Source organism: Sus scrofa, chromosome 15 (genome assembly GCF_000003025.6).
Source record: "Sus scrofa isolate TJ Tabasco breed Duroc chromosome 15, Sscrofa11.1, whole genome shotgun sequence".
Classification (NCBI taxonomy): Eukaryota; Metazoa; Chordata; class Mammalia; order Artiodactyla; family Suidae; genus Sus; species Sus scrofa.
In genome coordinates, this window is record NC_010457.5 from 47,451,943 (window position 1) to 47,464,838 (window position 12,896).

Below are 12,896 nucleotides of genomic sequence, written 5' to 3' on the forward strand. Positions count from 1 at the left end.
CACTTCTTGATTTCACACTATGGTACAAAGTGCCAGTCATCAAACAGTACAATACTGGCACAAAAACAGACACATACAGAAGAAGAACAGAACAGAAAGCCCAGAAATAAACTCATCCACCTATAGTCAGTTTATCTACAGCCAAGGAGGTAAGTATATACATTAGACCATTGTTTACAATAGTTAAGGAAGCAACCTATGTGCCCATCAATAGATGAGTGAGTACAGAAGATGTATATATGCAATGGTATATTATGGTGTATATATGCAATGGTATATTATGCAGCCATAAAAAGAATGAAACCTTGCCATTTGTGATAACACAGATGGAACTAGAGGGTATTATGGTAAGTGAAATAAGTCAGCCAGAGAAAGATAAATACTGTATGACTTCACTTACATGTGGAATCTAAAAAAAAAAAAAATGAACTAGCATAAACAGAGGTTATAGATACAGAGAACAAACAGGTGGTTTCCAGAGAGGAAGAGGAGAGGAAAGAAATAGGTAAAGGAGATTAAGAGGTACAAACTTCTAGCTGCAAAATAAATGAGTCACAGATGTAAAATGTACTGTGTGGGGAACACAGTGACTATGTAATATCTTGTATGGTGACTTATCATAACTACATTTATCATGGTGATTATTCTGAAATGTATACAAATATCAAACCACTATGCTGTATAACAGGAACTAACAAAACAAACAAATAAAAAACTCATAGAAAAAGAGGTCAGATATGTGGATACCAGAGATGGGGTGAGGGAAAGGGGAATTTCATGAAGGCAGTCAAAAGGCACAAACTCCCAGTTTGAAGTAAGTACCAGGGATGTGATGTACATTATAAATATAATTAACACTGCTCTATGTTATACATGAAATTTGCTAAGAGAATAAATCCTAAAAGTTCTCATCACATGGAAGAATTTTTTTTCTATTTCTTTAATTTTTTTATCTATATGAGGTGATGGATGTTCACTAAACTTATTGTAATAATCACTTCATGATGTATGTATATCAAATCATTATACTGTACATAAATCAAATCATTATATACCCTAAATTTACACAGTGATGTATGTCAACTATATCTCAATAAAACTGGAAGAAAAAATGATACATTTTATTTTTTATATGCATTGCAAACAAAATCTACCTAGGAGAAAGTTTTAAGCTTCTGGTGTGGACGTATACAAATTCTTGCATCTAGTGAAAAAAAAATATGATTATATATGTGTATAATGTCTCTGCCTAGATGAAAAACAACTAAAATGATGGCATGGAGAAAACCAAATATCCATTTATGTCAATTCCCAGATATATCAACAACACTGCAAACTTCTATTTCCTTCATTTTTCCCTTGAACAAATTAAGAATCAAACTCTTTGAAAGTCTGAATCTCTTATATTTGAGTGGTTTTCTAATGTTTACTTATGTTTTATATTACATATATAGAATGATAGATAAATTCACTAAATTTAAGTTGCTTGAGGCAGGAATTCTGTCATCTTTCTTGTTGGTATCACTTATTACCTGCACAATTCCAAGCAAACATAGAATCAATTGTCTATTGATTCTTCCTAATAACAACTTTCATTAAACAGACTGTATGTACTGTGCTTGGTTCTGAGCTTTCTCAAAGATTTCACAGAAACTGTACATTAATTAAAATTGTATATAATTATGTCCATATACCACTAATAAAAATAACTTCAGAGACTATTTCCACAGAATTAGTCACTCCACATGTCATACAATTTGTAAGGTTAAAAAGGCAAATGAGGAGTTCCCGTCGTGCCTCAGTGGTTAATGAATCCGACTAGGAACCATGAGGTTGCGGTTCGATCCCTGCCCTTGCTCAGTGGGTTAACGATCCGGCGTTGCCGTGAGCTGTGGTGTAGGTTGCAGACGTGGCTCGGATCCCGCGTTGCTGTGGCTCTGGTGTAGACCAATGGCTACAGCTCCAATTCGACCTCCAGCCTGGGAACCTCCATATGCCTCAAAAGTGGCCCAAGAAAATGGCAAAAAGACCTAAAAAAAAAAAAAAAAAAAAAAAAAAAAAGGCAAATGACATTTATTGAGCACCTATTATCAGCCAGATAGTGTATTCCAAAGGAATAAAATTTATTCCAAATTATTTAATCCTCACCACAAATCAGAGAGGTTAGTATTGTCATCAACATTTTATAGAAATTGAATTAAAGTTTAGAAAAGCTAGAGACCTCATCAAACCCAGACAGTTTGTGAATTAGCAGGATCAATATTCACACAAAGTTATTTAAGACTCAAATTCAGGTACTTTTTACTCAAAAATTTGTCTCTGTGCCGCAGCTGCAGTTCGGATTTGATCCCTGGCCCAGAAACTTTCATATGCCATGGGTGTGGCCTCCCCCAAAACATTCATCTATGAATACTAAATAATTCAATAAAATATTTACTATTAATTATTAACAGATATTTTACTATAAACCATACATTTTGATAATCTTATCATCCAAACTAAAAGGTAAAAAAGAATTTTAATTAAAAAATCTATATTGGGCGTTCCTGCTGTGGCTCAGTGGGTTAAGAACCTGACTAGTATCCCTGAGGATACAGGTTCCATCCCTGGCTTCATTCAGTGGATTAAGGATCCAGCGCTGCCACAAGTTGCACCTTAGGTGGCAGATGCAGCTTGGATCCAGTGTTAACTGCAGATGGGGTGTAGGCTGGCAGCTGCAGCTCCAATTTGATCCCTAGCCTGGGAACTTCCATATGCCCATATGTGCAGCCCTAAAAAGAAAAAAAACAAACTATAACATTTTGGATCTGGAAACTGTATAGAATCCCCAATTATTCACCTTTTTGCTGCCCATTTAGCAGTTCTTAACTAAGAGCATGTGTTTCCAGAGTTTATTTGAATCAATTATCTGAAGTTTTTCTTATTTATTATTAGGTTGAGATTTTGCACTCTAAATTCTAATGCTATGTTATTTTGCTCCCAAATTATTTTATAAAAGCTTACTGAAATATGATATAACTAGACTAAATTCTGTATTCAAAGAACAGAGAAATTACATGACAGAAAGAAATTATGGGGGAAAAAAAAGTAGTGCTCTCTACCGTTTTTCTGAAGTTGGGGTTAGCACTTCGGAGCATCTTTTACACTATGTCATTTTCCTTTCAGAGTCTGTCTCTTGTCTACACTTCTTTCCCCAAAATTTCCATATTCTTACTGCTCTTCTGTATGCCTACACCACCATTTTTTATTTATTTATTTATTTTTTGTCTCTTTGGGGCCACACCTGCAGCATATAGAGGTTTCCAGGCTAGGGGTTGAATTGGAGCTATAGCTGCCATCCTACACCAGAGCCACAGCAACACAGGATCTGAGCCACGTCTGTGACCTACACCATAGCCATAGCAACGCTGGATCCTTAACCCACTGAGCGAGGTCAGCGATCAAACCTGCATCCTCATGGATACTAGTCCGATTCATTAACCACTGAGCCACAGCAGGAACTCTTACACCACCATTTTAATACCTCCTAGGTCTTCCTACTCCTCAAAGAAGAAGAGATACCAGCGCAATGACAAATAGCTTACATATATTTTGATTAATTGCATCCTCATAACAACTGTGCAATGCAGCCATCATGATCTTCATTTTTCAGATGAGAAAAATAGGGGTTAGGAAAAATAGCAAACAAGTGAAAGATTCCAAAGCCCACATTCCCCTCAATGCACCCCTTACTCCCAAATGGTATTCCCTCTTCCGTAATCAAATTCTCATAGCTTAATAAAATTGGTTGTAGTAAGGAATTAAGAGAAAGCAATATGAGTAAAATAATTCAATTTCTTTGAGTAACTGATAACCGCTGCCCCTTCCAAATGTTTTTGCCATTTCGTAAAATGGATAGCAAAGCTTCACCATGAGTTTTCCCTAGGTTTCTACATTGATGGTTATTGCTGTTTTCTATGCCTCTTTCCTTCCTCCATTTCTGAACTCATTTGTTTATACAGACTACATCAAAAGTTAGGGTTTAAGATATGACTTACCCACTTTCAAAAAGTGGATATAAATTAAGTCATCAAAACAATACGTTAGAAGGATCAAAATGTATAACTGAGTCACTTTGCTGTACAGCAGAAATTGGCATAACATTTTAAATCAACTATACTTTAATCAAAATAATAATAATAAATAAGAAGGATCACTGAAATAAAGTATGAAGTTTGTACAAATATATTTTAATGTTCTCTTGCTACTTGGTTTAAATTAATTCCAATATATTAACTGCCTTCTATACAAAGTCGGTGTGAAGGAGAGAAAATAACAACGCTTTGAGTTAGATAAACTTGTTGACTAGTACCAGTCTTGCAGCTTATGAGGTTTTAAGCAAAGTGGTTAAACTCTCTAAGTCTCAGTTAATTCATTTACAAACTAGAGAGAGTATCCGTCTACTTCATAGGGTTGTTGTGAGGATTAAATGTTGGTAAACAAGGAAAGTGCCTAATTCAACTCTCTGGCTTATAAGTGCCCAAAAAGTCATTGGTGACATTACTGATATCAGCTAAAGTTGGCCACTTACTGTCTGTATATCCAATGTAAAGTCATTTAGGCTCTCTATACTCTATAGCTTTAAAAAAAACACATGGAAAAAGACATATGGCAATAATAATATTTGCCTTACTTATACGCCTTCTTTGAAAATTACATAAAATAATGTATGAGAGGAGTTCCCGTTGTGACTCAGAGGTTAACGAATCTGACTCGCATCCATGAGGACACGGGTTCAATCCCTGGCCTTGCTCAGGGGTTAAGGATCTGACGTTGTTGTGAGCTGTAGTGTAGGTCGCAGATGTGGCTCAGATCTGGCATTGCTGTGGCTGTTGCATAGGCTGGCAGCTACAGCTTGGATTTGACCCTTAACCTGGGAACCTCCATATGCCATGGGTGCAGCCCTAAAAAGCAAAAATAATAATAATAGTGATGTATGAGATGTACTGTGGAAATGCAAAAGATATATCTATCTATATTTTCAGATAGATCTTATATATCCATTTATATATCTTATATATGTATATATAAAATTGTTAGATTTTGTAAAAATTAATACTTGCCTTACACATCACAAAAGTTTTGTAAGAAACTGGAGAATACGTGTGAATGCATTTTAAATATCATGGAGCACCACATAAATCTAAAGGCTTATTAACACAGATTTTAAAGCCAGAATGCCTGGGTTCAAAACTCAGGTCTGGCACATACTAGCTATCTAAGACAAATAGGTACCCTTTGTATAATTCAGTTTTTCATCTGTGAAGATGAAAATAATATAGGACCTACACTAAAAAGATGTTGTGAGAGTCAAATGACTTAATAGTATGTAAAGTGTCTGGAATGGTCTCTAGGATATAGCAAGTACAATGTAAAAATGTCATTTTTATTACCATTAATATTAGCCTCTGAGTGACCTACACAAAAATCTTGTCATAGCACACTTGAGAATAGTTGACCAAATAGACAACAGGCCCAGAATGGTAATTCTCATATTGTTTATATAGCTATGTAAGTTTTATAGTTAATAAACATTATTATATATTTTATTATACATTTAATAACATTACATATTTATATGTATAAAATACTAGTTATATATATAAAATCCACAGAATTAATTTGTAATATAAAATGTGTGTATATATGAATATATATGTTTGTGTTTGAGCTATTTTTAGAATGTAAGAGTTAACCTTAGATGGTACTTAGAAGTTCAAAAATTAATGGCTTGTTTTCCCCTTTTTCTTTTTTTTTTTTTTTTTTTTATCTTTTTAGGGCCACACCTGCAGCATGTGGAGATTCTCAGGCTAGGGGTCAAATCAGAGCTGTAACCACTGGCCTATACCACAACCACAGCAATGTCAGATCCAAGTCGTATCCGTGGCCTACACCACAGCTCACAGTAATGCCGAATCCTTCACCCCTGAGCAAGGCCAGGGATCGAACCTGTGTCCTCATGGATGCTAATCAGATTCATTTCCACTGAGCCACGATGGGTTTCGCTTTTGACTTTTGACTGTTCTTTAGTTATAAATAGGTTATGCTTAGCATTAACCCTTTTTACAAATAAAAAACTATAGAATACTAATGACATGTGCTGTACCCTTTGTATGACACTATGTGGGGAACACTGGCAAATTTAGAAATCACTGTAACTAGTTTGTCACATGCTTGTGGGATTTTACAATTTAAAAAACACTTTCCCATTTTATTTTCTCATTTTATTCTTACCTCACTCTGTGAAATAAGAGAATAGAAATAATCATTCCAATTTCAAAGATGAGAAAAATAAATCTAAGCAAGGACTAGTAATTTATCCAGAGTCAAACAAATATTACACTCTTATGTCATAGTTTTTCAACAACATTAATCTATTCTAAAAGCAAAACCAAAAATTCTGTCTAAAAACAAAGGCCAGTTGTTTTTTAGCCTGTTGACATATTTTTAAAGCTCTTTTGAAGTAATTTCATAAAATAGACAGCCTAAGGAGAAATCTTTTGCTAATGTATCTTGAATATAGGATTTATTATCTTTGATGTTCTTAATGGTAATCTCCCTCCATATCCTCTTATGCTTAAAATTTCATATTTCTATTTTATAGTACTTGGTCCATTTATATAGTTCATTAGGGCTGGGCTATAAGCAAATACTGAAAATTTTCAGTTGCATTATTTAAAATAAAATAAATATAACCAAAAAATAAATCTTATTTTTGAAGAACTTACAGAGCTTTTGGATTCATTATGCAGATGGCTCCTGAACATTGGCATTTCTTTGGGTCATCATATGATATTCCCAAACTGAGTCCCAGCATCTGGGTGACAATAATTGAAAATGCCTCCAAAGTTATCTCCCTGGGATACTACATTAACAACAAAGATATTTCAAATAAAATACAATTCACTCAAGGGTGGTAAACAATAATATTTTTCTAATTATGGAAAATTATTGTTTTGATAAATACTTAAGAATATGGAAATACAGTTCCTTGGACAAGTAAGAGCTGAAGCTCTTCTTAAATTTTATTGAGCTATATGCATATTGAGACTATGTCTAGCTTTGCCATGATTTAACAATTGAATGTCTTACACAATTCTCAACTGCCAAAACTATATAAAAGGGCTATTTTTACATTACATCTTAGGCTGTATGGACCATGATCTTCAATTTACCTAATTTCTTAAAACAGCTCTCATTTAGGATAGTCCACATGATTCTCTACCTCTGAGCTCACAAAGTGGCCATCTAACCAAATTACTCATTTATAAGTATACTATCTACTTCTTGCCAAGACTCCCAATGACATAGTAACTAGCACCAGCAGAAACCACAGAAAACAGATCCTCAAGAAAACATTCTTATCATTAGGTTGTCACATATTTAACAAATGCACAAGTAATTTAGGGAGAAATGGGGCACTGGTAATTTATGATATGCAATGACATCATGATTTCTCAAATTATTGTCAAATGTGGCATAGGATAAGGTACGGGTAGAGGCCAAGTTGTAAGGACGACGATCAAGGCAATTTCCTGCTGTAAAGACAAGCTATAATAAGTATTTGGGGGTCAAATGGCTTCTTGTGGCAATGCTAGAGGAAGTACTTTACAAAAAATAGAAAGGAAAAACTGTAAATGAGCAACCAAGAATAGGTACAGGCAATCAGACAGCCTCTGCAGCAGCACTGTAGTGACTCTTCCTCATCTGCGGTTGCTGGATTGATATGGCTGAGGCCTAAACTAAGAGCCTAATTATAAGTGCTGCAAGGTTATAGCACCAATTTAACTCACAAACCTACCAGATTTGATTGGGAAGGAGTCAGAATCTAAAACTTGGGGCTGGGAATAATTAGAATGATATGGACTAATATCCCTGGACTTCCCTTGTGAGTAGAGTAAGCCTCCCTTTAAACAGTGAAATAACTCCTATATTTTTAAAAATGTCACTTTTCATGACAATACCTGGGACATCTGTCTCACCGTTCCTCACTGTCTCCAGGTACATAATAAAAATTAAATTGCAACAGGAGTGATATCATGAAGATGGCAACAGGTCTTTCCAACTTCGCTCCACCTCACAAAAACAACCTGCAACTATTCATGGACAAGAAACCACTGAGAGAATCCTATACCATGGATGTGAGGCTGAAGTTGCCCCTGCACCACCAGAAACCAAAGATCTCACTAGAAGATTAGGAGGAGCAGCTGTAAATTGACTGGACTGCCCCTCCCCAAGGCCAGTGCATCATAACATTGAGAAGTCTTCCTAGAGCCTATGGTCCCTCAAGTAGGAAAAGAGATCCCAGAGTGGAATCCAGCTCCCCAGAATTGTGGGTCACCTCTGGGAGCCCCCACTCTGGTCTTGCCTCAAGAGGCTCACAGATGATGAATGGGATTTGACCACTGGAATCTGATCATGACAGAGAAGGCAGGAGAGGCTTGCAGCACCAGTTCTTGAATCTTGTCAGACCAAGTTCCCATCTGTAGCACCCAAGGAGTGGTCCCAGCTAGCAACTTTGCTCATGAACAGAGCCAAGAAAGTGGAACAGTCTGACTAGGGAAGTCAATGCAAATCTGCCTGATTTGAGTCCTCAAACAAAAAGCCTTACCAGCCTTGGAACCTGGTCTGCCATCCACTTTCACCAAATCTACTGTAGCTCCTAGCTCACCCTGACCAGAAGCCTGGTCAGAACAGCTGCATAGTGCAGCAGCACTTGAAAGAGTATGGCAGTCAGAGTTGATTGTTCACAGAGCAAAGCCCATGGCACTGTTTGTAAGAAAACGTGGAGTGAGGGTTGGTTTGGGTTAAAACCACAAAGACCTAAGCTGGTTCTCCCACTCCACTTAGGTAAGGAAACTAATTCATAGCCCTGACCAGGGCTAAATGCAGCCTTCAGAAAGACCAACAAAGGGATCTTACCAGAACACACAGGAAGCTGTGCAGCCCATGCAACAACCCTGTTTAAAGTGGCACTTGAACAGAGAGCACAGCCTGTGGATATCTTTAGAGCAAAACACAGTGGCTCATCTGGCCAAGGAATTAAGTGCACAGTCTGCCTAACTTGTGTCCCCAAACAATAATCCATGCAGGTCTTGTGGACCATTCTGCTTCTCTACCAGGGAAAGGAAGTTAATTCATCCCTAGCTACTGCTGAGTAAAGTTCCCTGTCCTGATCATCTAGAAAGTCAGCCCAGTGAATCCAGGTAACCACAGAGCATTTCCTACTGCCTCACTTGGACAGGGAATCTTGTCAGCAGTCCTACCGAACACTTAATAGCAAGTGGTACCCCTACCCCTGACCTCAGGGGATGGTAATAACCTCACCCAAAAAATAGACCCTGTCTGCTTAAAGACATTTCCAAATTGAGTTGACTTGTAAAGAATTATCTCTGTCAAAGTGAACCTGGAAAGTCTGGACGAAGAGACAAATTATTCAAATGTACAGATATCCTAGAGCTGAAAAATACAATGACTGAAGAATTTAATAGAGAGCTTCCACATCAGACTTGACCATGCAGACTTAAGCATTAGTGATCTAGAAGGCAAGAACATTTAAAATTATCCAGTCAGAGAAGCAAAAATAAAAAAGAATGAAAGAGAAGAAAAGCATATAGGATTATGGGACACACACAAACACAAATACACACAAACACCAATATCCATATGATGGTAATTCCAATGGAGAAAAAAAAGAATGGGACGGAAAGTATATTTAAAGTCATAATAGATGAATACTTTAAAAAACTGGGAGAAAAATGGACAACCAAATATATGAGGCACAAAGGACCCCAAACAGGTTGAACCTGAATAAGGCTACACCAGAACTGTTAAAAGTCAAAGACAAAGAATTTTGAAAGAAGAGAGAAAAAAACAAGTTATATACAAGGGCAGTCCCATAAGATTATCAGCATATTTCTCAACAGAAATATTTACAGATGAAGAGAGAATGGGATTATATATTCAAAATATTAAAAGAAAAAAACTAGCAACCAAGAGTTCTATGCCTAGCAAAACTGCATACTTCAAAAATGAAGAAGTCATGATTCCCAAACAAAAGTTGAGAGAATTCATCACTACTAGACCTGACTTACAAGAAATGCTAAAGGGAGTTCTTTGAGTGAAAGTAAAATAATTCTAATTAACACCATTAAAACATGAGAAATAGGAGTCCCCTGGTAGCCTAACAGGTTAAGGATCTGGCCATTGTCATTTCTGTGCCTTGGGTCACTGCTCTGGTGCCGGTTCAATCTCTGGCCTGGGAAGTTCCACATGCCATAGGCACAGCCAACACCCTCCCGCAAAAAAAAAAAAAAAAAAAGAGAGAAAGTACTGTAAAATCACTGGTAATGGTAAATATATTGTCACAGTTAGATTTTGTAATAGTGCATAATTCATTATAGTTTAAAAGTTAAAAAAAATTAAAAATTACCATAGCTAGGAGTTCCTGTTATGGCTCATTGGAAACAAATCTGACTAGCATCCATGAGGACGAAGGTTTGATTGATCCCTGGCCTCACTCAGTGGGTTAAGGATCTGGTGTTGCCATGAACTGTGGTGTGCAGACACAGCTCAGATCCAGCATTGCTGTGGCTTGGCATAGGACAGCAGCTACAGCTCCAATTCAACCCCTAGCCTGAGAACCTCCATATGCCACAGGTGTGGCCCTAAAAAAAAAATCACCATAGCTACAATATGTGATATACGATACACTATATAAAAAAATAAAAAATACATATATATATATATATAAAGCAATAACATAAATAATTAAAATAATAATAATAACCTGAGGGGAAGAGAGGTAAAAGTATAAAGTTTAAAAATGCTGTTGGGGGGAAGAGGTCAAGATGACACAGCAGAGGGATGTGGAACTCACCTCCTCCCACAAATATTTCAAAAATACATCTACATGTAGAACAGAAACATCCCACAGAAAATCTACTGAAATCTGGCAAAAGACCTTATACAACCATGCTGGCATGGTAGCAAAATGGACCTCAAGGAAGGAAGATCTCTACATAGTTGAGTAGGAAAATGGGTGAAGAATCAGGATGGGACCTCTGCCCCTGGGAGTGAGCTATGAGAGAGGAAGTTCCTGTATCCTGGGAAAGTCCTTCACTGGCTGGGAGGTCTGCTGGGACAATAGGGAGTTTCAGAGACTCAAGAGTACAGTGTGGGAGCTGGCCTGTGGACCAGCACAGACTGCTCTTGCCATGTCATCACACTGCCCACCTGCCTGCTGGTGTGCACGGAAGCTGAGTTCTAAAACTTGAGCTTCAGTGTACAGTCTGGAGAGAGGACTCAATTTGGGTGGTCAGAGACAGCCTGAAGGGCCTGGAGTATGGCTGGAATGCAACTGGGAGTACACACAGGATAGAGCATGGGTTCACTAAAGTGCCCCATTGTCAACACACAGGGAGGGTTGTGAGTACACCACAGCAGCCTCATTGTCTGCATGCTTGCAGCAGGGTATGGTTCCCACTTCCAAGGGCTTTGCAAACTTTTGGGGCATGAAAATGGGGAGGAAGAGCTGAAATCTGGGCCAATTACCCATACTCCCATAGCAGGCATGGGGGTACATCTTCTATGATATCTCACATCAGTGGGTTTTGGGACTGGGACTCAGACTCAGAGGGATGTCTGAGTGGATTACTGGTGCTCCCACATCAGAGATGATTCCAAGGTGCCAGAAGTAGTGAACTTTGTGGGGGCACACAACCAGGTAGCAGGTGGCATCACTGAGTCACAGGTCTTGGCAGACAGCACCTGGGGAAGAATGCACAGCAGCACCCAAAGAATGCACAGCAGGGAGCACTCCAGTTCCACCCACCTCACACTACAGATTATAAATGGATCTGGGAGCTTCTACTCCAACAACTGAGGAGCACATCCTGCCCCCAATAGGGCTGTGACAATCACCGAACAAAGATGGGGCTTCAACCAACATCCATCCAGTGTGGGCTCTGATCACCACAACATCAAGCACACCCCTATCAAGAGGACAAGAGCTAGACCACCCTGAAGAAAGATGTGGCAAACATCCATATCAAAAACAACCCTGAAACAAAAATATTTGACTCACACAGTCTATACATGGTTATTCCCACATACAAACAGCCCTTCGAGACCACAGGAGATGCCTCTCCTAAATTCATATTCAGAGAAATAGAATAAAATGAGAAAGCAGAGGAACTATTCACAATAAAAAGAACAAGAGAAATTCCCTTTTAAAAAAATCAATGAAACAAACCTCTTCAAGCTACCAGACCGAGTTCAAAAAAGAGGTAATACAAATGTTGAAGGAACTAAGTAAGATTATCAATAGAAATGCATATTACTGTAACAAGGAACTAGACTATTAAAAGGAGCCAAAAAAAATTAGACAATGCAATTGCTGAGGTAAAAGCCAAGCTAAAGGTAATAAAAAGCAAACTAAATAATGCAGAAGAACCAGTAAATTATCTGGAAGACGGAATAATGGAATTCACCAGACAGAAAGACAAAAAAAAAAAAAAAAAAAAAAAGAACTCAACATATGAGATCTATTGGATAATAGAAATCATGCCAATCTATGCATAAAAGAAATCCCAGAAAAAGAAGCGAAAAGAAGACCAAATATATATTTAAAGAAATTACAACTAAAAAATTCCCAAACCTAAAGAAGGAAACAAATACCCAGGTACAGGAAGAACAGAGGGTCTCAAACAAGATGAATACAAACAGACTTACACCAAGACATAACATAATTAAAACGGCAAAAGACTAAGACAGAAGCAGCAAGAGAAAACAAAGAGTCAGTTACAAGGGAACTCCTGTGAGGCTATCAGCTGATCTCTTCGGAAACTTTGCAGACC

At 37.6% G+C, this 12,896-nt stretch overlaps 1 protein-coding gene across 1 annotated transcript in view; it reads right to left on the minus strand.

Moving 5' to 3' along the window:
* Nucleotides 1-12,896, minus strand: part of LOC100525542 (disintegrin and metalloproteinase domain-containing protein 32) — a 133,724-nt gene that overhangs the window by 63,858 nt on the left and 56,970 nt on the right. The window contains exon 12 of the mRNA XM_021075123.1: nt 6,768-6,904. Within this exon, the coding sequence (XP_020930782.1) occupies nt 6,768-6,904 (137 nt within the window). The remainder of the gene's footprint in view (nt 1-6,767; nt 6,905-12,896) is intronic.